This window comes from Gymnoscopelus microlampas (genome assembly GCF_963454915.1).
Source record: "Gymnoscopelus microlampas genome assembly, chromosome: 13".
Classification (NCBI taxonomy): Eukaryota; Metazoa; Chordata; class Actinopteri; order Myctophiformes; family Myctophidae; genus Gymnoscopelus; species Gymnoscopelus microlampas.
The window spans coordinates 16422796-16450308 of NC_139950.1; the positions used below are offsets into that span (position 1 = coordinate 16422796).

At 40.3% G+C, this 27513-nt stretch overlaps 1 protein-coding gene across 1 annotated transcript; it reads left to right on the plus strand.

Annotated features, from left to right (window-relative positions):
* The first annotated feature begins 1010 nt into the window (after positions 1–1010).
* On the plus strand, positions 1011–23010 carry LOC311059384 (bifunctional 3'-phosphoadenosine 5'-phosphosulfate synthase 2-like). Its single transcript, XM_084077266.1, has 12 exons — positions 1011–1218; positions 7916–8030; positions 8754–8989; positions 11378–11516; positions 13330–13448; positions 14177–14290; positions 14725–14836; positions 15205–15410; positions 16830–16965; positions 18683–18951; positions 19784–20013; positions 20691–23010. Exons 1-12 carry the CDS (start codon positions 1192–1194, stop codon positions 20827–20829), a joined length of 1842 nt encoding a protein of 613 aa, XP_083933392.1. The 5' UTR covers positions 1011–1191; the 3' UTR covers positions 20830–23010.
* Positions 23011–27513: the final 4503 nt, after the last annotated feature.

A 27513-nucleotide genomic window follows, 5' to 3' on the forward strand; every position in this document is an offset into this window, starting at 1 on the left:
TACCATGACTTTTTTTGGTATAGTGTTTTTTTTTTTATTAACGTTATACTATTATTAAAATGGTAATTATTTGGGGGCCCACTTGCAATACCCTCGCGGACCCCCAGTGGGGCCCGGCCCACAGGTTGAGAACCACTGGCCTAACTGGTCATGACTCATGAACTGAACTCATTAAATGCAAAGTCCTTTGCTAGTTAGTAGATCCTTTAGCAGCAGCAGTGGTGGAAAGTAACTAAGTACATTTACTTAAGTACTGTAGGCATACTTAAGTACAAGTACATTTTGAGGTATTTGTATGCTTTACTTGAGTATTTCCAATTTCCAATACTTTTACTTCTACTCCACTACATCTAGGATCCAAATATTGTACTTAAGAACTTACTCCACTACACTTATTTGAAAACTTTAGTTAGGCCACTTTGTAGATTTGGATTATCACATACAGTAACCCGTTCAGCCTATACATTTCGACCATTTGAAAATAGCCGCTCTACAAGCTCACAATGCGACACATTGAGCTTGTAGATCTGCTATTTTCAAAAGATTTTTATGCATTTGAAAACTTGAAATGGGACATTCCGCATAATGAGTGCTTTCTACTTTTGGTACTTCAAGTACATTTTGATTGCAATACTTTTGTACTCTTTACTCAAGTATTAATTTTGAATTCCGGACATACTTGTATCAGAGTATCGATACTTTTACTTAAGTAAAAAAAAAAAAAGTAGTACTTTTTCCACCACTGGCTAGTATGTAGTAGTCGGTCCTTTTAGCAGCAGCTATTAAATTACCCCTTTCAGCTTGTCTTTAAAACAACGCCTGATTCAATCCAACCCCCCGCCCCCCCACCCTCGGTCCGGAGGCACCCACTGAGGCACGGCCCTGTGCTGTGCACGTCACGCCCCTGCATTGGCCGCTAATTTCAGCCGTAAGAGGAGGGGATGGTCCTCCCCGATGGAGGGCTGGCCCACCACCGGAATGCTACGTGTCTTGGAGGAGTCCTTTTAAAAAGGCAGCCCTGTGCTATGGTCTCTCTACTCTCTTCTCTTCGATGAGGATCTAGTTAGTCTACTGCCCCGAAGGAGTTGTGAAATAAAGCTCGGACCGAGGAGCTCGCCGGCGGCCACACATCAAACCGAAGAGAGAGCCAGAGGGTCCATAGTGCGTCGGGGTTATAACAGGGTTATAACGATGTCTGGAATTAAAAAGCTTCGAACGGTAAGTTTATTGAGAGGTACAGTTTAGAGAGGGAAGCCTGGAGACAGTTGTCAAAACATCAGGAGTTGTATAAGAATGCACATAGGGTGTGTTTAGTCTACAACTAGGTTACAATGTATTCATGCATAATGTTATTGTCGGTCAGTGTTCCTGACACACTGTCTGATCAACTTAGTTATACAGTAACAAGTTTATGAGCGCTGTGTAGTGATTTATTGACCTAGTGATGATTGGATACCGCTTCATAGTCATGAATAAAAGGTGTAGACTGGTGCTTATAGTAACGGTCATTAGCCTACATACAGTGGTGGTAAAAGTACTATTTAAAAAAAAAAAAAACTTAAATAAAAGTATCAATACTGCCATGTAGAAATATTCTGTTAGCCTACAAGTAAGAGTCCAGAATTACAAATTTACTTGAGTAAAAGTACAAAAGTATTGCATCAAAATATACTTAAAGTATAAAAAGTAAAAGTACTCATTATGCAGAATGTCCCATTTCAAAGGTTTCAAATGTATAAAATGTATGATTTTCAAATAGACAAAGTTTAAATAGGGCTGAAGTGGTTAATGTCTACAAAGTATAAGTGAAAGTATACAAAATTGGAAATACTCCAGTAAAGTAAAAGCTCCTCAAAACTGTACTTAAGTACAGTATTTAAGTAAATGTACTTAGTTACTTTCCACCACTGGCCTACATAGTAGCCTATATGCTTCCAATGGCTCTCAAACGTTTTCATTTCAAGGACCCCCATAAGTGACTGTCAGAGTTACAGATCTGCAAGGGTCCATTTGGAAACCCCTCTCAAGGGAACCTGACTTTGAGAGCCAATGATTTATTATCCATTTGTAACACAGAGAGTGTACAGTATGGCTACACCATTAACCAAATGGACTCTCACAGAGTCGAATGAACACTGATTGAACTGTTTGGCTGGTGGGTGTTCTCAGTCTCAGTAAGAGCTCAGGGTTGCAGTAGGCTATTTGGCAAAAAACACTATACATTGTATTTTAAAACAATAGTAGGCTGATGTAGCTCTATTGAATCCATATGCATGTAGGCTACAGCACACCGGGTTCTGTGCACACTGCACACATAACTTAGTGGTGCTGCCGCTGTACATCTGGTTCTGTACATTTACAACACTCAAATAGTTACTTTGGCTCACAAATTAATCATAGGAGAGCCTCCTCTGGTGTTAAAGCACCCATGTTAAAGGTGCTCTAATGGCACCTTTGTCAAATGGTGCTATATGCTGTATTGTGCATTGTTTCTATTGCTGCATTGTTTCTGTTGTAACTAGCACCTTAGTCAAAGGGTGCAGGGGCGCCGATTTATGTGCACGCTACTTGTTATTTATTTATTATCTATTTGAACTATCTACAGGTGCCTAAACTATGCTGAAGAACCAGTACAGAACCAGTAGAGAACTTCTAAAGATGAACCATACAGTGACTTAACAGTTTTTTTTTATAGCTGTGCTATATATAGGCTACTGTAACCAACCACCCAAAGAACTGCATAAAAGGACCACTTCACACATTTTTTACCTATCTTCATATTATTGGTCCTCACGAATACAAGAACGCTCGCCCCAAAACACGCTCGCCCCGGTCAACTCCGGCGACCTCGGAACGGTCGCCACCGGGTATTCCTAAACATAACCTCAGTAAAACTATGCCTAACCCTAACCTTATTCCTAAACTTCACCTCAGTAAAACTATGCTATAACCCTAACCTTATTCCTATACATAACCCCAGTAAAACTATACCTAACCCTAACCTTATTCCTAAACTTCACCTCAGTAAAACTATGCCTAACCCTAACCTTATTCCTAAACTTAACCTCAGAAAAATTATGCCTAACCCTAACCTTATTCCTAAACTTAACCTCAGAAAAATGATGTCTACATAAACTATAATCTAATTCCTAAACTTAAGCTCAGTATAACTATGTCTAACTCTTAACTAATTTCTAACGTTATAACCTCAGTAAAACTATACAATACAAGAATGCTCGGGGGCGAGCGTTCCGGTTACCGTCCTCACTAATGCTCATTATAAGACGGCACCATTTTTGTCTACTTGGTCTGTGTCTCAGAGGAGTGCTGTGGGCAAATCCGCCTACCAGTGACATCAGCGGTTTGGTTCTCCCACCCCAAATCGGGACCCTTAAATGAATGAAAAGTAAAAGTACTCATTGTGCAGAATGTCCCGTTTCAAGTTTTCAAATGTATAAACCTCAAAATTGTACTCAAGTACAATACTTGAGTAAATGTACTTAGTTACTTTACACCACTGATAACCACTGACCCCACCCAGGGTTCAGGGTCGGATTAACCCTGGCCTTAGTGGTGTGGCTGGTGCCCTGGGCTATGACCCGGGGCACAGGATGTCTATGCAACCGGTAGTGAATGTTGAAAAACGGGACATTTGAGTGTTTTAGAGATGTTGGGAGTCGGGGATACCCAGCCTGAAACTGCATGGCACAAACCTGGCCAAACCGGGACGTCTGGTCAGCCTAATCTAACGTATCCCCATTGTTTGCAAACTGTCCCTAGAATAAACACTAAGGCATGGTGGAAAACCTGTCAACAATGTTGTAGTAGATTGTGATAACAGTATGAGCAGCCACACTTCAGGATTTTCTAAAACCAAAGAGGTCTACCGAATACCTACTGTATACCTAGGCTACTGTGTAGAATCTAACCCTGAGAGATTTTATATACTGATTTAATACTTAACAAATGTTATCTGTCCAAAAAAAAGTGTCTTTTTTTATTTATTTGTTTGCCTATAAGTTAAATGTTCTCAAATAGAAACTTGAATCAAATCTAAGTTTTTCAAATTGATTTGAACTTTTCGTACAAAATATCGGTCAACCAGTGAGCTAGGAGTCTCCAAAATAAGGATCGGCATCCGACCAAAGATTTTCGGCATCGGTCAGACACTTCATTTTCCCGAAAGTTTAAAACAATTCTGATCTACAAGCTCACAACCTCGTCGACGAGGTTGTGAGCTTGTAGATTGGCGATTTTCGCTACTTTTGGGTGACATTTTTGAACGACGAAGTACAGCATTACCACAAGGTTATGGAGATACAAGGTTTCTGCCAGACAGTGACGATAACTTGATGTTTAGCTGGTATAACTTAGTGGTTCTCAAACATTTTCATGCCAAGGACCCCCAAATTTATATGTATTTGGCCGCGGACCCCCATCTGAAAAAAAATTAAATTATTCAAAAGTTTCTAAAGATTTTTAGTATTTTTTCAAAAATGTTAAAAAATAGCAGATGTACAAGCTGATCTGCTATTTTGTAATAGCCAACGTATAAATGGATAGAGTGGTTAAAGTGATACTACATTAACCCCCCCGACACACACACACACACACACACACACACACACACACACACACACACACACACACACACACACACACACACACACACACACACACACACACACACACACACACACACACACTTTGAGAGCCAATGCTGTGACTGGTATGTTTCAGTTCAAGGACTGCATTTATCCTGACACACACAGCACTCATTCATGTGGATGCCAGCTTATACATTAAAGCATGCTCTGTGACATGTTTCTAACCAAATGTTATGTGGTGAGCTATGTCATTTAACACATAGGCCTATGTACCCTCCGTTTGAATGATGTCAAAAGTATTCCTCTATCTGTCCAATGAACATTACCAGACATAAAAAAAAGAATGTATGACCAGTGGTTGAAGAAGTACTCAGATTTTGCTACTTGAGCTAAATTAAAATGAGCAATACCACAATATAGAAATACTCCTTTACAAGTAAAAAGTTCTGATTCAAAATTTAACTTCAGTAAAAGCACAAAGGCATTGGCATCAGTATATACGCACAGTTCAAAAGTAAAAGTACTCAATCTTTTCTAAATTTATCAAATAAGCTCTACGTCATCCATTTTGCATGAACTATAAAATAAAGCTTAATTGTTAACGGATGTTTTGTAATAATAATTTAAATCTGCAAAGTAAGTTGTGAGTTCTAACTAAAGTTTTCAAATACTTATAGTACACTAAAGATATGTACTTTAGTGAAGTGAAAATATAAAGTAAATATATTTTGGTAAAGAAGACTTATTCATGAAGTAATATTCATGAAAGGCATACAAACGGTAACCCCACAAACTCACATAGTAATTACAGTATGTTCACATGCTGACACATAATGCCAAAGTGAAAGTACCTACAGTATGCTTCCATGAATGGTGCTAATTGTTTACAGCCCTCGGCCATTTTCCCTCTGTCTGTCTGTCTGTCTGTCTGTCTGTCTCACACTTTCAAGATTTCAAAACAATTCAAAAAATAGCAGATGTACAAGCTCGCAGCACTGTAATCTTGTAGATCTGATAAAATAAAAAATGACACAGATGCATCCCCGGTTTTAATGGGTCAATGGATGTGCTGTATTGTGCATTGTTTCTATTGCTAGTTAGTTACTATAAGAGTGAGTCATTTGAAATATTGTCCACTTGCAAAGTAACAGCACTGTAAATAGGGGCTTGACACTTAAAGTTTAGGGCATAATTGTCCCTTTTTTCCCCAATTTATACGGTCACACATTTAATTCCCAGCATGATGGCCATTTGCTGATGCAGCTGTACAACGGTGTAGAGGGGTTGGCTGTCTGTGTATCATACCATACATCTCTGTCGGGTGGAAACCTCATATGTCCAAAACTGTTACTTTTCAGGATTCAAAAACATCAAAAGTAGCAGATCAACAAGCTCGAAACGCTAGTAGATCTGTTACTTTTGATGCTTTTGTGTGATGCTGTAAAATTATCAAGTAGGGTGCTAATTTACGAAGAAAACCCCCCCACAAAAAGTTAGAATATGGAGATAAGAGGTTTCTGCCCGACAACAGCGATATGCATGTATACTGTATGTGTGTGTGTGTGTGTGTGTGTGTGTGTGTGTGTGTGTGTGTGTGTGTGTGTGTGTGTGTGTGTGTGTGTGTGTGTGTGTGTGAGGAACAGAGACAGACAGGTCTCTGTGTGGTCACAGTGCATGCAGTTCAGGAGGTGACAGCCAGGGAGCCCTGCGCTGTGAGGAAGGCTGAATAACAGGAGCCTGTGTGTGTGTGTGTGTGTTTGTAAACCAACACCGGGTGGGGTTGTACAGGCACTGGCAGTTTTACTGGTGTGCGTGCGTGCGTGCGTATTACTATACTTGTGAGAACCAAATGTACCCACAAGTATAGCAGAATTTGAGAAATAGACGTGAGGACAATTTTCCTGGTGCTCCGATAGGCTTACAAATTAGGAAAAGATTTAAGGTTTATACTTTCGCACTGATGTTGTGTACCAAAAAAAAATGCCGATCTACAAGCTCACAAAAATTGCCAATCTACAAGTATGACTGTGGGAAAGATCACCGCTTCTCAACATCAGGTCCGGGGACCACCAGGGGTCCAGGTGGATCCCTTAAGGATCTGTAACTCTGAGGGAAAAAAACACAGAGGATGTATTGGGGTCCCAGAGATTAAAACATTTATGGAAAAGTAACATCTACAAGCTCAAAACGCGTCGCTCCGCACTACGTTCCGAGCTTATGGATCTGCTACTTTTCATGCTTTTTTGTGTCACTGTAGTGTGATCAAGTGGAATATGGAGTTAGAGGCTTTCTGCCCGACCGCAACGGTATCAAACTGGGGTCCTTAGAAAAAAGCAAAGGAAAAGGGGATAAATGAATGGAAGGAGGGATGGATGGGTGCACAGCATGTGGGTGTGGGTATTCGGCCGGTGTGCCACATCATCACTAGGCTACCAGGACACACACTGGACACATTGTCCATGTGTACTACCTCCCTCTCTCTCTCTCTCTCTCTCTCTCTCTCTCTCTCTCTCTCTCTCTCTCTCTCTCTCTCTCTCTCTCTCTCTCTCTCTCTCTCTAGAGGTCAATGCAGCCTCTTTTAGCCACCGCCCCCCCTCCAGTCACACTTAGTCAGTGACTGCAGGGGCCCATTACATATGGTCAGAAAAATGAATGAAGTCATTCAGTGATTGTGTTCTTCTTACTAAGGAATTTATAACTGCAATCCCAGGACTTATTTTAATACATAAAACATTATTTTAACCCGTCTGTACGGTAGACCAGTAGCACCTCCCAAACCTTTTTCAGCTGTAGTAATAAAACCTTTTAAAAAACTGTGAAAATAGCCGATGCACAACGTGTCGCATCATAGTAGTTTAGGAACCAAATGGACCTTTCAGAGAATGTACACATAGAACCAAATGGACCTTTCAGAGAATGTTCACATAGAACCAAATGGACCTTTCAGAGAGTGTACACTGAACCAAATGGACCCTTATGGCCTTGAAATTAAAATGTTTGATGTGGCTTTAGCCTTTTGAATAATATTCTGTTTAGTCTTAGTCATATTTTAGTCACCTGAAATGTTTTAGTTTTAGTCTAGTTTTAGTTGACTAAACCTGCAGTTGATTAACTCGACTAAGAATTATGTTGGCAGGCCTCCGGCGTCGTAATGCCTGATTTGTACTTGGTCGTGTGCCTAAAATAGCTGAGCTTGGTTTTTATTTAGTTTTCGTCAGGAAAAAGAGGTAGTCCACAAACATTTTTCGTCATAGTTTTAGTGGACAAAATGAACACATGGTTCTAAGCAGGCATCCTTTGTATTGCAGGACCTCAACAGATCCACCAACGTCGTGTACCAAGCCCACCATGTGAGTCGGAGCAAAAGAGGCCAGGTGGTCGGCACCAGAGGAGGCTTCAGAGGATGTACCATCTGGCTGACAGGTAAAAGCATTCTAGTATAGTGGCTGCAGCTATCCATTATCTTATCAAAGTGTATTATTTATCAAATCAATGAGTCGAGTGCCGCACTATGAGCTTGTAGATCTGCTATTTCAAACATGTTTGAGGTCATTTTAACGTCTACTCAGGCTTTTGTGTTTCACCCCAGACAGTTTTTAAGTTGCTTGATTCAGTGTTTAGATATTTGATGTTCACTTTATCAGTTTGAAGTTACAAACCCATTGTAACTTCAAACTCCATTTTAACCATGTTAGATTCATTGAAAACACTCGTCCTTGGTTATGGTGTCTGATATCGTCCTTCTAATACGTGAGGAGACCGTGTTTTTTAAAGTACCTTTTTCATTTATCTTATGTTATTTTCATTTTTAAATCCCCCCCCCCCCCAAAAAAAAGAAAAAAGAAAAAACTAATTGAAAAAACACGTTCTTCTCACGTATTAGAAGGACATTATCAGTCACCAGAACCAAGGATGGGTGTTTTCAATGAATCTAACATTAAAATGGAGTTTGAAGTTACAATGGGTTTGTATAGGAAGGGGGCGTGCCTGATAAAATGAATATCAAATATCTAAATACTGAATCAAGCTACTTAAAAACTGTCTGGGGTGCTCTTTAATGTTACAATTACCCCAAACATGTTTGAAAGTGAAATATCCCGTTAACATCAAATAAATCAAATCAAATCAACATCATGCATAATGCAGGTTTGTCTGGTGCTGGTAAGACCACCATCGGCTTTGCCCTGGAGGAGTACCTGGTGTCTCACGCCATCCCCTGCTACTCCCTGGACGGAGACAACATCCGCCACGGCCTCAACAAGGACCTGGGCTTCTCTGCCACCGCCCGGGAGGAGAACATCCGGCGTATCGCTGAGGTGGCCAAGCTTTTCGCCGACGCTGGCCTGGTCTGCATCACCAGCTTCATCTCTCCATACTCCAAGGTTATTATTATTTATTCTCTCCGCCAGGAGAGTTTGTTTTCACTTTCTGAAACTGGGACTAACATTGGTCAAGCCTCACGTGACACGTGACAATCCGGTGAAATAGTGTGATCCGATTGGCTAGTGACGTATAGCGGCCTATAAAATACATGTGTCACTTTGACAGAGTCTGTGCCTCTGTCAAAGTGAGGTAAGACAGTTCCAACAATCCTGCATGCAAAGCAGATACTTTAATTAAGCTAAAGCCTCTCTAGATGGGAAGGCCTCGATCCTACAAATGCTTAGTTAACGGCTAAGCGCCCAAGCCAGCGAGCATGATTTCGAGTTGACATGGCTGAGAAATGGACAGATAGGACACTTACACAGACAGGAGGGATAGGACACTTACATAGACAGGACGGATAGGACACTTATACAGACAAGACGGATAGGACACTTATACAGACGGACTTATACAGACGTGTCTGTATAGGACACTTATACAGACAAGACGGACTTATACAGACGTGTCTGTATAGGACACTTATACAGACAAGACGGATAGGACACTTACACAGACAGGTCAGATAGGACACTTACACAGACAGGACGGATAGGACACTTACATAGACAGGACGGATAGGACACTTATACAGACAGGAGGGATAGGACACTTATACAGACAAGACGGATAGGACACTTACACAGACAGGACAGATAGGACACTTACACAGACAGGACGGATAGGACACTTACATAGACAGGACGGATAGGACACTTATACAGACAGGAGGGATAGGACACTTATACAGACAGGACAGATAGGACACTTATACAGACAGAACATTCCCAACATTCCCAACACAAGTCTTCTGGCGAAGAGTTGTGCTCCGAGGAGCACTTTTTCTAGTTATTATTATTATTACTGTTCGCTGACCAGCTTCATCTTTCCTTTGCGACAATTCTTACTTCTAACTTCTCTTTTTATCCCGGGCAGTAGAATCTCATTCCAACAGTCCAGTTTAAAGTAAAATAATCAGTGGTGTAAAGCAGGGGTTCTCAACCTTTTCAGGCCGCGACCCCCAAAATAATGATATTATTTCCCGCGACCCCCCACGTGCACGCGCGCGGTCCCGTTCGCGCGCGCAAAGGTTATTTAATTATAATAGGTTATTTGATAATTGTTTATTATCAAAACATTTTTGCAAAAAGTGGGTAAATTGAGTAAATTAACTGATAAAACATGAATTAATGATAACATAAAACAATATTTTGTTAAAAAAAAAAAAAAAAAAAAAATAATAATAATTCAAATTCACCAAAAAATCTGGCGACCCCCCCAAATTATTTGGCGACCCCCCTGGGGGTCGCGACCCCCAGGTTGAGAACCACTGGTGTAAAGTAACTAAGTCAATTTACTCAAGTACTGTACTTAAGTAACATTTTTAGGTATTTTTTACTTTATTGGAGTATTTCCAATTCTCTGTACTTTTACTTCTACTCCACTACATCTCAGAGGCAAATATTGTACTTTTACTCCACTACAATTATTTAAAAACTTTAGTTACTAGTTACTTTTGATTATCATTACAAAACAGCCCGATAAACATTTTGGCCATTTGAAAATAGCCGATCGCGACGCATTGTGAGCTTGTATATTTAAAAAAGATTTGTATACATTTTATATATTTGAAAACTTCAAAGGTTTAACTCCCCTTTGTCTGATGACATTTCAGCATCTTTGAACTTTACCAGATGTACCTGTCGGGTTTCTTCTATGCATACATTTACATAGTGGGAGGCACGCCTTTAATGAACATAACAATGTGTGTGCTGTCAGTGGGTGCATCCACACATGAGATACAAGTTGACGCCCGGAAGTCCCGTCCACTCCCATGTTATAGGAAAAACCGGACCGGAACTTCCGTTTTTTAACTTAACATGAGAGTGGATGGGGCTAGCGTCACGTAGCGTAGCTTTGCACGTCAGCGTACGCTCATGTGTGGATGCACCCACTGACAGCACACAAAATTAGTTAAATAAATGAAAAATGTCAAAACCAATCCATAAATGTTATATTATTTAAGCAGTAGTGACAAATCTACAAGCTCATAATGCAACACATTCTGAGCTTGTAGATCCGGCTATTTTCACTAGTTTGGGTCCCGGGGTCTCAAGCTAATAGGTTTGGGAACCACCGATTTTAATTTAAGTAAGTAAAAGTATCTAATTGCACTCAAGTACATTACTTGAGTGAATGCACTTACTTAGTTACTGTCCACCGCTGGAAAAGAAAAAGGATGGATACAGAGATGATTTATTGATTGATTTTATTTGGTGATATAAAAAAAAGAGCACAATAGCACTTTCCCGACATACAGTCAAATGCTGTCTTTCTTTTCCCTGCAGGACCGTGAGGAGGCCAGGAAGATCCATATGAACGCCGGCTTGCCTTTCTTCGAGGTGTTCATCAACGCCTCGCTGGAGGTGTGTGAGAGTCGCGATGTTAAAGGACTCTACAAGAAGGCTCGCGCAGGAGAGATCAAAGGTCTGTGTCCCTGACAACTTTCATATCAAAATATCTGCTGGTTAATGTTCACTTACACTCAGACCGCCAGTTAAAGGTAGGGTAAGTGATATGTTTTGGTTCAAACCAGACCCATAGAGAGAGAGAGTTACGACACGCTTTGATCTCGCCGCATAGCGGGCCGCTATGGGCTGTAGTTCCAAACATTGGAACTTCCTCATTGAGTTAGAACGAGCATTTCCGCATTCCATTCTTACAATGGGAGTCTACGCTAGTGTCGTCACTCTCATACTAGATCACGCTGGTTAAAACAAAAAGGTTGTTGTTAAAAGGTGAAACTGGAACACTATAAGATGAAGCTGATAAATGGGTACTCTCTCCTGATTGGCTGACATTTTGTCACCTACCTGAAAATTTATTTTCTGTTTTATTAAAGAGCTGGAGAGACAGGGAGACTCCTGTTACTGAACAAACACTCTATAGCAATGATTACCATCAGAATATAGTAACATACATGGATTTTTTTAAAACAACATTTTTAACTCAAATCTTTGCTTCTGGGGGTCCCTGGAACAAAATATTTTGAGATGGGGGCCGGCAACCAAATACATATCATTTTTTATGTATACATATGTTGTTCCAGGCACTTGGTGCCGCTGTACAAGCTTGTATATCTGCTATTTTTGAATAGCCAAAGTATAAAATAATGCTTATGGCTAAAATCTAAAATGACACAGATGCGTTCTCGGATCGAGTGGGTTAACTTTCCCTCCAGTGAATAAGGAGTTACAGTGTCAGTTCTCAATCTCACTTTTTTTTTTTAATCCATAAAGAGAATGAAAGAGAATATTAAATATCCGTGCATGCGTCTCCCCAGATCCGGTTTCACGTGCGTCACTGACAGTTGGCAGCAGTCTCACGCTTGCCAGCTCGCTTTGTTTGCAGACCGCTATTCTAGAAATCTTTCATGTTTATAGCTGCCCAGATGTCGTCAGACATAAATGCCATAAACCGCATCTCTTTAAATACTTTCTTCTGCTCAACTTCTGTAGTCTGTACGCTAGCTGTGGAAAGCTTGGTTTCTATTAACCAGTGTGATCCGGTCTAACCTGCCTACTCTGTATCCAGTAATTTGCACACATCAGTGACTTTCAAAGCAGGACTTGATCCTGGTCTAAGAAAACGGCTACTTTTGATGCTTTTGTGTGACACCGTAGTATGATCAAGTAGGGAGTTAATTTGGAGATACAAGGTTTCTGCCCGACAACAACGACATGGTCTTTGCACTGAACTGGCTGAGCCACCACCCCGTCTCTTAATGAAACTTCACCACTTTAACCCCTGTGTACTATATTGACAGCGGTCCTATATTACGACACGCCCAAGAAAAGGGACGTTGTTAGGGTTCATGTGGTTAATTACAGTGGTGGGAAAAGTACTCAAATGTTTTACTTAAGTAAAAGTATCAATACTGCAATGTAGAAGTACTCTGTTACAAGTAAAAGTCCGGAATAAAAAAAAAACTAAAATGTTTGAAAATAGCAGATCTACAAGCTTACAACGCGTCGCGTGAGCTTGTAAATCTCTCTGCTATTTTCAAATTGCCTAGGTATAAAATAGGGCTAAAGTGGTTAATGTATGTTTTATAATGTAATAATTTATATCTGCAAAGTAACTAGTAACTAAAGTTTTCAAATAATTATAGTGTAGTAAAAAGTACAATATTTGCCTCTGAGATAGAAGTATACTGTATAGACAATTAAAACACTCCAGTAAAGTAAAAGAACCTCAACATTGTACTTAATATTCTTCATGTATCTCCTTTTGTTGCCAGGTTTCACTGGGATCGACTCGACTTATGAGCGGCCAGAGGCACCAGAGCTGGTGCTGAAGACAGGAGAGCAGACTGTGAACGAGTGCATCGAGCATGTGCTCAAGTTGCTGAAAGACCAGGTGGGGAGGATGGAGCACACGCTACGTTCAATATTGATCGATTGAATACTTTATTAGTCAGAAATGTAAACAGCATGTGGTACAGACATGAACCCTTTAAGCATTAACCCCCAATCATCTGTGTGATTTTAGATTTCTTTGGCTTTTCAAAAATAGCAGATATACAAGCTTTTTTGAAAAATCGTAAAGATTTGTGCAAATCTTTGAAAATATGGACATTCGTGAAATATTTTGTTCCAGGGACCTCCAGAAGCAAAGATTTGAGTTACAAATGTTCGCTTTAAAAATATATATATTCAAAGATTTGCACAAATGTTGATGTTTTTCAAAAATAGCAGATCTACAAGCTCATAGCGCGGCACTTGGTGGCAGACACAAAGAGTCTCCTTTGTGTCTCCTATCGGAACCGCTGCCTACCGGTCCACTGGTCATCAAAGTCTATCTAAGTCCTAATAATGCACAATATCCATTTGTAACTCTGGGACTGTACAAACCTAACCAGTGAGGATTTTACTGTGTATTCGTGAAAGTAACGACAGTAAAAGATTTAAACTCACACACAGTCTATCTATTGGCTATTGGCCATAGCAATATTATCTCAGCATGACATACCTTGCCTTTTGTCTTTGTGTATGTAGAATATATAGTACTTATAGAATATTTTTGTTTGCCTGCATGAATATTGTAATCTTTATGGAATATTGTACATTTTCTCTTTGTGCATGTAGAATATAGTACCCAGTGGGGTCATGGAGGAGGTGAATGAACTCTTTGTTCCAGAGAATAAGCTGCATCTGGCTGTGGCTGACGCAAGCACACTACCCACCATCAATATCACCAAGGTAACACGTTTAATAACGCTCTGTTTTATAGCCTGCCTTTCTATCACATATCAGATGGACAGGGACGGGGGTCAGTACCGGTCAGTGTAAATACTGGGTCCAGAGTCCTCCTGAGTTGTTGTGACCAACACTACTCTCTAACTACTTCTAAAAACAGAATATAGGCTTTGTCTGTGTTGTCCAACCAAAGCATTTCTGAAAATATTTCAACTCTTGGAAAGCAAATACAAATGTGGTGCTCCTATTGTAAACAATTAGTGTTGTTCAATTATTTTAGCTACAGTGACATCACACCCTGTGAAATCGTAGATCTGCAATCTTCACTAGCTTTGTCATTTTTTTAAAGGCTTTTCACGTATGATGACATGCCCAAAATAGAGAAACATTATGAATGGATTACTTTATTAACTTTCCCCCTCCTTGTCCTGGTGCAGCTGGACCTCCAGTGGGTGCAGGTGTTGGCAGAAGGCTGGGCCAGCCCTCTGAAGGGCTTCATGAGGGAGAGAGAGTTCCTCCAGGTGATGCACTTTGGCAACCTGCTGGATGGTAAGACTCATTCAATAATTGAGAAGCCCGTTTTTCTGATACACTGATAATCGACTAAATCGATTAGAATGATTAACAACTTAATTAAGCCCTATTTTTTTTTACTTTCTTCGGCATGCAACAAAAAATAGTGAAAATAGGCGCTCTACAAGCTTGTATATTGGCTATTTTCACTATTTTCACTCTTGTAGATCTGCTTGTAGACCATCCAATTGAACACTCTCAGAGTTAAATTAACACTGATTATTGTACAGTGTAGATTGGGGGTCCCAGGGATAAATAAATATGGTATCTAATGGGGTTCCGTGGCCTGAACTTCAAAAAGGTTGAGAATCGCAGGACTAATGTCATGTTTTTGGACGTTTCAGGTGGGGCGATCAACCAGTCTGTTCCCATCGTGCTGCCTGTCAGCACTGAGACCAAGGAGGAGCTGGATGGGTGTGCTGCGGTGGCTCTGGAGTTCCAGGGTAACAGGGTGGCCATCCTGAGGAGCCCAGAGTTCTATGAGCACCGCAAGGAGGAGCGCTGCGCCCGACAGTGGGGAACTACCTGCCCACAACACCCCTACATAAAGGTTTGTTGCAAAGTAGATCAGTAGTTCTCAAACTTTTTCGTACCAAGTTCTTTTATTGACGTTTTACCCCCAAATTGATATATATTTGGCCACGGACCCCCATCTGAAAAGATTTAGTGCCAGGGACCCCCCAGAAGAGAAGATATATGTTTAGAAATGTCAAATGATTCAACATTTTTCAAACACTTTCAAGATTTTTCTAAAATGCTGCGACCCTATACATCTGCTATTTTTTTAGCGGCGCTAGCCGCTCTATACCTTTAGGTATAGAGCGGATATTAGCCCTCTATACCTGGCTTTTGCGTCAACGTTCTGATTGGTCAGGCTCGCCAAGGTTCTGATTGGTCAGGTCCGTCAACGTTCTGATTGGTCAGGCTCGCCAAGGTTCTGATTGGTCAGGTCCGTCAACGTTCTGATTGGTCAGGCTCGCCAAGGTTCTGATTGGTCAGGTCCGTCAACGTTCTGATTGGTCAGGCTCGCCAAGGTTCTGATTGGTCAGGTCCGTCAACGTTCTGATTGGTCAGGCTCGCCAAGGTTCTGATTGGTCAGGTCCGTCAACGTTCTGATTGGTCAGGTCCATCAACGTTCTGATTGGTCACTATTCATGACATCATAGTGATGTCATGAATAGTAACATAGTGATGTCATGAATAGTGACCAATCAGAACGTTGACGGACCTGACCAATCAGAACGTTGACGGACCTGACCAATCAGAACCTTGGCGAGCCTGACCAATCAGAACGTTGACGCAAAAGCCAGGTATAGAGGGCTAATATCCGCTCTATACCTAAAGGTATAGAGCGCGAAGTTTGTATATCTGCTACAAAAAGCTACGAAGATAGAAGCTGATAGAGTGGGTACCTAAAGTTTATTTTTTAGGTACCCACTCTATCAGCTATGACAGATCAGTTTTTGCCACTTACCTTGGAATGCATTTGGTGATTCGCTTCCAATGGCACTATTTAGTGCCACTGGAAGCCTTTTAATATTGTTTCTCTAGTAGAAACACATATCTATGACAAAATATATCAAAGGCGCCGCTACCTTCACACAGGTGTGATTTTTAATAGCTAGCGTATAAATGGATAAAGTGGTTAAAATCATTGTGATGATGTTATATATGACGCGTGTACAAATCAAGCTTGTAAGCGTAAGCCTAGCTTATACTTGGTCGCCCAATGGTATCACCATATTTAATTGTTTGCTAGAAAACATGTCATTTTCAATGAGTATAAATTTGGCTTTAGAATAAAATAATATCCATTTCCACTTACTGTCATTGTTTTTTCTCATTTTCGGAAGAAACAACACTACGTACGTTGCCATAAACAAAAACAATCTTGTTTTCCATGGACAACCAACAGTTTTGTCACACACAGAGATCATGTGGATGATTCTATGTCCTGTATCTTTTGCAGATGGTTATGGAGGGAGGTGATTGGCTGGTTGGGGGTGACCTCGAGGTGCTGGACCGAATCAGATGGAACGATGGGCTGGACCAGTACCGCCTTACTCCAATGGAGCTCAAGCAGAAGTTCAAAGACATGAAAGCAGGTTAGAAATGAAATGACATGATGCTAATACTAATAACAAATAAGATCTCAGATGTATACAACACTTATCAAAGTTGCTTTACATGGGGGAAAAGAAAAAGAAGAAATAAAAAATGGTGACCCACCTGAAAATGTATTGTCTGTGTACTAAAGAGCTGGAGGGGTGGGGGGACCCCTGTTACTGAAACCACTCTATAGCAATGATTACTATTAGCTATTAGGTATGAGCTATTTAATGAAAAACTTAATAAAAATCACTTACAGCTACTTTTGATTACACTATCAATGTACTGTACACAGCAGTCTGAAATTTGTTTTTCAGAAGCTCTTGACAAAGGACCTGGTGTAAAAGTGTGATGGTAAATTAAAAGCTGCATGAAGCCTGACTGAGTCACTGTGTTTTAAAACACTTTATGGAAGCATCTGTAAAGTGTTGAAGAATGAATGATGCAACCCTGTTCTTCTCACCTGCCCCGCCCACTTTGACTTGAATGCTGCGTTCATAGCTGTTCAACCACCCTATATGGTTGAGCAGAGTCCCTCAGGGCTCTAGTGTATTTTCTGTTTTCTTTTGTTGTGGGGAAAGCTTTTGCTGAAAATAGCCGATCGACAAGCTCACAACGAGTCGAGCTTGTCGATCGACTATATTAGTTTGCGAATATTTTCCCCACAATATGGAAGCTAGGGTTTAAGTTGTCTTAATTTGCGTATCTGCACTAGGGGGTATAAAGGTTGTGGCTCACAAAGCTACAGACGCTACAACAACAAGCTCGAGCTTGTGGATCCGCTATTTTCCCTATTTTAAAACAACACTCAAGTGGTTAATCGATTTGTTGATATATACATTTTATTTTAAAATATATATATTTAAAAACAATATTTGCAGCCCTACTCTGCACCCCGTTTTGTGAATGTTTGGAGTTTAAGTTTTGTTGTTCTTTTGCTGCTCTAGACTGTGCTCCTATCCTCTGAGCTTTGTTCATGGCTCCAGCATGTTATGTGTGATGTACACTTGCACAAAGTATCCACTGGAAATGTGAAGGTCCGGTTTGCGAACATAAAAACAATATTTACTTTTATAGTTTTATAGTTAGTTTATATTGAGTGCATACAGTGTGTGTATCTTCTACTGTAGCCACTGTTTGTTTGATTGTTTGATTGATTGAATACTTTATTAGTCATAAATGTAAACAGCACAAGGTACACACAAAAGTCCTGGGAACTTGTTTCCATTGTGGTCCTATGTATTCAATTCATACTACTGTATCTAATATAAAGCTTAATCTGTGATCCATCGCGTGACGGCGTCATAAGGCCAAGCTTTTCATCCCTATCCGAGTGGATCAGATTTGGATTTGGGGTCTTGAGGAGATTGTTTGATTAATCAAACTTGTATTTCTTTTTGACGTTTGAACGTTTGTTGACATAATTCTATGATCACAGATCGGATATCAAAGTGATCCCAGTGCGGTTCATTTTGGTTTTGTACAAACCAAAATCCAAATCTGATCCACTCGGATAGGGATGACAGGTGTTGAACTCCTGGGCCTCGTTAATCGATAAAATTATATATAATATCAAAAACTGTTGATCTGCAAACTCACAATGTGCCATGTCATTGCCATGACACTGTTGTAAGGCCAAGTATACTTGCAGCTTTTTATTTGTGTCACATGCTTTCGCAACAACAACCTTTGCTTTGATGTACCCTCCTGCAGATGCCATATTTGCGTTCCAGCTGCGTAACCCCGTCCACAACGGCCACGCCCTGCTCATGCAGGACACCAAGCGGCGCCTGCTGGAGCGCGGCTACCAGAAGCCCGTCCTGCTGCTGCACCCGCTGGGCGGCTGGACCAAGGACGACGACGTGCCTCTGGAGTGGAGGATGAAGCAGCACGCCGCCGTGCTGGACGAGGGCGTCCTGGACCCGGCCAACACCATCGTGGCCATCTTCCCCTCGCCCATGATGTACGCCGGACCCACGGAGGTGAGTTTTGATTTGATTGTAATGGCAAGGAGGAGACACTTGGTTGTCTACAGTACACCCTCCCTGGCCTCTGGTACCCATGTGTTGTTTATTTTTACACCCTCCCTAACAAACTGACCAGTAGGGGTCAGCAGCGCCAAGGGTCTACAGTGCAGTACATTGGGGTAGTGGGAATTTGCAGATTGCAGAACGATTAAATAAATAAAAAAACTAAAAATGTTTGTGATCAGGGAGGTTGTTGGTGTTACATCCAATGGTGGAAAAAGTACTCACATTTTCTACTTAAGTAAAAGTATCAATACTGCAATGTAGAAATACTCTGTTACAAGTAAAAGGCCCATGTTCAAAATGTTACTTGAGTAAAAGTACAAAAGTATTGGCATCAAAATATACTTAAACTTTAAAGTACCAAAAGTAAAAGTACTAAAATGTTTGAAAATAGCAGATCTACAAGCTCACGTATTGTGAGCTTGTAGATCGGCTATTTTCAAATAGCCCATATATAAAACGGGGCTAAAGTGGTTAATGTATGTTTTATAATATAATAATTTGTATCTGCAAAGTAACTAGTAACTAAAGTTTTCAAATAATTGTTGTGGAGTAAAAGTACAATATTTGCCTCTAAGATGTAGTGGAGTAGAAGTAAAAGTATTAAACATGGGGAAAAACTTCAGTAAAGTAAAAGTACCTCAAAATTGTACTTAAATATAGTACTTAAGTAAATGTACTTAGTTACTTTACACCACTGGTTACGTCATCACAGGTTGTCGGCAAACGTGTTATACGGAAAAGCGTGTTTTGAATGTGTATGTCTGGTGGAATCCCCCCTCAGGTGCAGTGGCATTGCAGGGCAAGAATGGTGGCTGGGGCCAACTTCTACATCGTGGGCCGTGACCCTGCGGGCATGCCTCACCCCGAGACCAAACAGGACATGTACGAACCCACCCACGGGAGTAAGGTCCTCACCATGGCCCCCGGCCTCACGTCTGTGGAGATCATCCCCTTCAGGGTAGCCGCCTACAACAAGGTTAAGAAGGCCATGGACTTTTACGACAAGGAGCGGTGAGGACGATGAGATGTTCATTGTTAACCCATCAAAAGCGGGAAAGCATATCTGGGTCATTTTAGATTTTAGCGTTGGCTATTCAAAAATGGCAGATCTACTCAGCTCACAGTGTGTCACTTTGTGCCGTGCTGCAAGCTTGTGCATCTGAATGATTTTTTAACAAAAGAACTTCTCTTCTGGGGGTCCCTGGTACATAACATTTTCAGATGGGGGTCCACAGCCAAATACTATCAATTTAGGGGTCCTTGGCATGAAAACGTTTGAGAAGCACTGATTTAAAAACATTGGCATTAATATTATTGGTATGAAATATGTTGAGGCTAAGGCTGGAAGTAGATTAACTACTTTAGCTCCAGTGATTAAGTCAACATGGATATCAGGTTTGTAAGTGGAACCTTTTGAAACATTGCAAATATTGTTGGGCAGAAAGCCACCACTGCTAGTAAGGTATGGCTTGAATGTTTGGTTTGCAACAGCAATACAACAAGATGAGGTGTAATATGTGGATCTCAGACTTCATGCAGAATGTCAACGATGTCAGTCATCTTAAGTACTATGATGGCATATATTTGGGCAAGCGTTTAACTGATTCAACCGCCAATGACTTCCGGTAATAAAGTCAATATTATTACATTTGTTTTTGCTCTAATCCCTGAATTTCATCTTTTTCCAGAAATGCTGACTTTGAATTCATCTCCGGCACCAAGATGAGGAAGCTAGCACGGAGCGGAGAGAACCCTCCAGAAGGCTTCATGGCTCCCAAAGCCTGGAAGGTTCTGACCGAGTACTACAGCTCTCTACAGAAGGACTAAACTCTTACACAACCCTAAAGGACAATTTAAGCTTGGATCGGCAAGTGTCAATCGACGCGTCGCACTACGTGTTTCATCTCATTTTGATATTTTTACTGTCTGCGACAGTGATCCTCAAACCTTTTCAAGGGAAGGACACCTGTATTTGGCCACGGACTCCCATCTGAAATGGTTTTGTGCCAGGGACCCCCAGCAGAGAAGATTTATGTAAAAATAAAAAGCAAGATTATTCAACATTTTTGATATTTTTCAAAAATGTTAAAAAATTGAAGATGTACAAGCTTGCAGCGTGACACCGTCGGCGGACGTCCTCCACGACACATTTTGTTTGTCGTTTTGAGGACACTTTCGTCTTGCGATGTGCCGTTCCAACACTTGTCGCTCCAAGCATGAAAATGACCTTAACACAACGCATGGAGCCACCATGGCAAAATCAATGAACCACATGGAACCCTTATTCATTTGGCGAAAATACCGTAAGTTATAGTTCTGCGCACTTGTAGATCGGCTGTTTTCTAGCAAAGAGATTTGATGTAAAGGCGAAAAAAGGAGGGGATCAAGTACAGAACCCTGGGGGATCAACAAAGTACATAGGGTTTAAGCGGTGTGGGGTTGGCGAAAGGACCTTTCTGTGTGGAGTTTGCATGTTCTCCCCGTGTCCCCTAGGGTAGGTATCCTCACAAAAAGCATGCAGTAATCCTGGTCTCTATACTGCCTCCCCCTGGTCAGCCGGGGCGCCTGATGGAGGGGAAAAGAACTGGTTGGAATAACGTGTTCCTTCCACACGCTACGTCCTACCGGGGAAACTCCCCCCTGTCAGGTGATCAGAAGCGGCTAGCTCATCATGCATTGAAGGAGGCATGAGCTCAGTTCTGGGCTCTCCCCAGGCTGGCAGAGGGAAATATAGGGCCCAGGATTACTTATGCAATTGGCACTGGGTGAAAAAATGGGTTACAAAATCGTGGGATAAAACTTTTGGGTAAAAAAAGAAAGGGTTCAAGCGGTTAACTCAGATTGTGTAAAAAATGTTTTCATTTTTACACACCTTACACAAGGACATTTGTTTCTCCAGTTTTACTCAATTAAACAACATGCTTTGAGTGCTTAAAGCCCAATGGTTAAAGCACTCTATTCTCAATCTCTACTTCAGTTAAGTTTCAGTTCAACTGAAACCTTTGTTTTTATGGTTTTATGCATATTAACTTCAACTATATACAGTATATGTGACAAAATTGAAGGTAGCGAGATTCTTCTTCTTATTTTTTACATTCCATCAGAATAGGGAACATTACATTCCTAAATCATTTGAGATATGTAGGTATATTATCTATGGTGCAAAATAGATTTGACAGTGTACCATATTGCTACCTATTTGTATTACATGGAAGTAAGTTACTTTATTTATGTTAATGTTTTGTATTGTTGTGTTTGATAAAAGCAAAATCATCATTATGTAAGTGCCTTGCCTAACGAATGTAAACACTATGAAACTGTTATTATATAAATGTATTGCTCATGCCACCGTAAAGGTGGGGTAAGTGATTCTTTTTTGTTTTGTTTAAACAAAACTTTTTTGTGTGAAAAGAGTTAAGCTCTATATTTTGATAGTAATCATTGCTATAGAGTGTTTGTTCAGTAACAGGGTTCCGGTTCCAATTTTGTCTGCTCACTTCTTTGTGTCATCACTACATCACCAATTTCTGCGGTTTATCCTGTATCCTGTATGAGTTCTCTCTTCTGATTGGATCAAATTGATATCCTGACCTGGAAACGTATATTCTGTTTAGCCTACTAAAGAGCTGGAGAGAGAGAGAGGGAGACCCTTGTTACTGAACAAACACTAAATAGCAATGATTACTATATATATAATTTTTTTGTCGCACCTTCGAGTGGTGACTTCCGTTCACAGATATCACTGATGCTATGAAGAAGGCATGTGTGTTTTATGCAATAAGAGCAAAGGATTTAAAATGTTAATGGGGAAATGTGTTGTGTATGAAAAATCAAGTGATGAAACATATTTATTACTGTCAATCGATCAGCGCCTCACTTTGAAACGTGCAGGCAAATAATGTTAATTGTATGTCCTTGAATGTATAGATTTAAAAAATAATATTGTCCTTTCACTATATGTCTCAATCTCATTTTTCTATTTCTAGCAATAAAGCTAATTGAACTACATTGTTGAGTGTCTAGCCATATATCAGATATTCAAGTTTGTGTTGTCCAGTGGTGGAAAGTAACTAAGTAGGCCTACATTTATTCAAGTATGGTACTTAAAGTACAATTTTGAGATAGCTCAGAGATGCTCGTAGGCCTGCGTCCTGCGTCGCTGACGCACCATATTGCGAAAGGACGCATTCATGACAACTCTAGTGCGTCCATGGGACGCACTAGAGTTGTCACCACCAACAGAGAAAAATATAACAATAATTTGCGGTAAAATTAGTGGTGCACGATAAGTATCGGCCCGATAATTATAGGTCTGATATCAGGAATTATGACGTCATCCCGATAAAACCGATAACATTAATAATAGCTCCGATAATATATAATATTTGTCAGCTGTGATCTGCATGGACTCTCTCGGTTAGGCACCGTTGGTGGAGAAGTATAACTCTCCGGTTAGACACCGTTGTACTGGAGAAGTATAACTCGGTTAAACAGCGTTGTGTGGCAGCAGCATCAGCACAGCCCCTCGCTGTTAGTCTACGCTACACACACAGAGAGAGAGAGAGAGAGACGGCATGAGGACCTGCTCTTAAACGTGTTAAAACGTCTTGGATAGACCACTGTCTGGAATAATAACTGATCATCATACATACAGGTCTACTACTAATCTTTGTTGCTGTTGTCATCTTAAATTGACCAGCCAAAGTAAAATCCCCGACAGAGTGATGTGGTGGATTAATGTTGCCAATCAGCTGTGTAACATTAGCAGGTTAACGATGGCTCGTTGAGCCTATGCATTTGACCCTGATTTGACCACAAAGGCAATCAAAAGCACTAATTAATGGCAGCTGTAAGTAACCGGTTGTCGTCTGTGTCTTGTGTATGTTTAATAGGCAACTGGATGTTTTCTGTAGCTTAGAGATATCATAACAAGTAATTCCCTGAAGAGGGTAGACCCTCTCCCTCATGCTAAACTTAAAGTGACTTATAAGGTTCCACTTCTCCTCAAAGACAACTTTATTTTCCTTTCTCAATGACAAGCCTAATATTATTATTGCATGTTGACTATGTGCAACAACTGCAAGCCAATGTTCATAGGCAGTGTCAGTATTTGTCTTCATTATTTCTTGAATTCCTATTTCTTTATTTGCCAATACTTCCACTGTAAGCCAGTGTTTTCAGTCTACACAATAGTAAAAATAAATTCTACATTCATAAATAATACAAAATAAAATAATAACAATGATTAAAAGGTTCTATGATTAAATGTATTCTATTGGTCAAAGGTATGTTAAATCCACCTGTTGCCCACTACTAGTATTTCTTACCATAAGGTGTGCTAATACTAAAGATTCATATAGATTTTTAAAAATATATTTATGATTTTTTAATATATGTATATATATCGGTATCGGTCTTGAAAAGCAGGAACGGGTCGCACTGATCTAGATCTGCTATTTTCACAATACGTATCTGTGGAACTGAATCAAACTAAATTAAGTGCCTCAACTCCTAATTCCTCAGGGTGGGGGGTCCCCAGTTAAAATATGATTCTTTTGGGGGGTCGCTGCCTGAAAAGGTTGAGATCCACTGCATCAGGATATAATGTACACAGTCACACACGCATAGAAGATATGGAGATTGGAGATCAAAGAAAACGATAGGGGGGGGGGGGGCGTGTAATTGGGGACCCATAAAATTTCCCTGGGACCCATCTAAATGACCACCCTTGCATCCCAGGACCCATTACATTGAAAACCTAGCAACATCACTGATAGCTACAGTACATTTACTTGAGTATTACATTTTTGTATGCGTTATGGCCTACCTCTACTCCGCTACACCTCAGAGGCAACTATTGGACGGTGGGGGCTCCTCACTGGCAGGTGAGTCAGTATAGGTGATGGAAAATGTACTCACATGTTTAATTATGTAAAACTAAAAGTATCAATACTGCAATGTAGAAATACTCTGTTATATGTAAAAGTCTGTCATTAAAAATGTACTTGAGTAAAAGTACAGAAGTATTGGTATCAAATTGTACTTAAAGGAATATTCACCAAAAAAATTACTTATTTTCTACACACCCCATGAAGCCTTGAATTCATGTTTTTTTCTTTTCTTTTTTGCATTCCTGAACCAATAATTTGATGACCGGGTGTATTTCCGGTAGGAGACGCAAAGAGTCTCCTTTGTGTCTCCTACCGGATACATTAGCCGGTAGGAGATGGTGATGAAATTATGAGTTTCGAGCTTGTAGATCTGCTACTTTTGATGCTTTTTTAAAATTTGAATCCTGAAAAGTAACAGTTTTGGCCAAGGACCCTATAGCTGAGACAAAGATGAAGCAGTGCAGGGATCCCCTCTACATTGTATAAAACTGTGTTTCAGAATAAACTTTTCTTTTTTTACTTGGTCTGCTCTTTTTTCCCCTCTACCTCTTTGCCAAAAATAGCCGATTTACAAGCTCACAACGCCTTCCAGTGCAAGGCGTTGTGAGCTAGTAGATCTGCTATTTTTGGCTAAAGTTCTCCTCAGGAAAGGGATTGCCAGGGTTCAAGTGGTCAATTAAAAAATCATATCACACAAAGATTTGTCAGCCCCCCTTAAGTAACTCTGAGGACCCCCTAGGGGTCCCGGACCCCTGTTGAAGACCCCTGCTTTAGCATATAGACAACTTGACCAAGGTTGCCATCTGCTGGCCATTTCTGAAATAATAATAAAAAAGAAAAGATGTCTGTATAGGATACTGTAAAGGTTATCGCTTGAACCCTACCATCCCTATTCTGGGGGAACGGTCGCCCCAAAATAGCAGATCTACAAGCGATGATGTACTTTATTTAGTAGGACATGAGAACAACAGTACATGAAAGTACAGATTCACAATACAAGGTCTACTAAACTGGAAGACTCATAAAGCACTATGCTTGTTTAAAATGAGATCCCCACACATACAAATCATGATGACATATAAGAGACAGACAGATATACACACTACTATATAGAACGTCATACAATCAGCTTACAGGTTACTGGTATGAAAGGTAAAGAATATGTACAAGAGAAGAAAAGTTCAGAGGGGGGGGGGGGGGGGTTGGTTAAGACTTTGACAGGGGCCATTTTTGAATTGCAGCCTCCTGAAGGTGTATCTTTAGGGCATTTTTGAAAGTGAGTAGGGATTTACACTCCTTTACTCCTTTTGGTAGGGAATTCCACATTTTTGTTGAATAGCATGAGAACGAGTTCATTCCCTTTGTTGAGCCAAATCTGGGTTGAACATGATCCGTGGAGCTGCCTCTGGTGTTATGATCGTGGACTTCATATTCGATAAAACATTGGGATCCCCCTGTATTTTGACATATACAGGGGGATCCCAATGTTTTATCGAATCTTGTAGACCAGGCCCATAGCAAGTTGCTGTACTCTGTCCTCAACCCTGAGCCATCCAACCCTAGCAAAATGAGCAGGGGTTAGATGGGCTTTGTGGTTGAGGCCAAGAAGTAGCCTTACTAGTTTGTTTTGGGATGTTTGGAGCCTTATTTTTAAGGCCTTGGTGGTGTTGTGATACCATCTCATGTAATACCAAGCTCATTGTGATCTTGTACATCGGCTATTTTCAAATTAGCCAAAGTACAAGGACTTAGAAAGTGAATATATGTTTTGTAATAATAATCTAAATCTACAACGTATACACACTACAGTTTTCAAATAAATGAAGTGGAGTAAAAAGTACAATATTTGCCTGGTGTAGAAGTATAAAGTATTGAAAAATCAAGAAAGTAAAAGTAGGCCTACTTCCAAATTGAACTTAAGTAGGCTACAGTACCTGAAAACCAGCAAGAGTTGTGTCACGCTATGATCTATGATATATTGAATCTTGACCATCAGGTCAAAATTTGTGTCAGATCCTGTGTCTATAGGTGAGACATGACCACTTTGCTCTATAATACTATTGTAGCCCTGAAACATGACTGTCATATCATAACAGTCATGACGAAACTTCAACCTGGTTTTTGCACTTTCTCCATTTACAGCCCGTACATCTACATAAACGTTTAGATTTAAAATATAAAAAGCTTATGCCATGGACTCAAATGTTACAATTCAGTTCGGGTGGGTATAAGTAACCGTATCTTCCGTATTGTTCAATAAAAAGTATTTTAATCCGATCGGCGGCCATTTTCTCATAGAGTTATAATGTACCAGATTGCAAAACACATAGGGCTTAGACCAGATGTTATGTTGAATAGCAAACATTACAGTAAGTACTTTTAAGTTAGTGGCTCTATTTATCCATTTCCATGTTTTATGTATACTGTTGAGTTTTGGTAGGAAAGTGTTAATGAATGATCAATCTACAAGCTCACAACCCTTTTCATTGCAATAGGTTGTGAGTTTGTAGATTGGCCATTTTCCCAGAAACTTTGTGAAATGTCTTGATTAATTTTGAATTAACACCACAAATCCCTGGCACAAAATTGGGGTGAACATTAAAATGTTTGAGAACCACTG

Excerpts from the sequence above, each read along its gene's own strand:
- LOC311059384 (XM_084077266.1), top strand. The coding sequence starts at position 1,192 with ATGTCTGGAATTAAAAAGCTTCGAACG. Across the intron at positions 8,990-11,377 it reads TCATCTCTCCATACTCCAAG|GACCGTGAGGAGGCCAGGAA; the intron begins GTTATTATTATT and ends TTTTCCCTGCAG. Across the intron at positions 16,966-18,682 it reads GTTCAAAGACATGAAAGCAG|ATGCCATATTTGCGTTCCAG; the intron begins GTTAGAAATGAA and ends ACCCTCCTGCAG.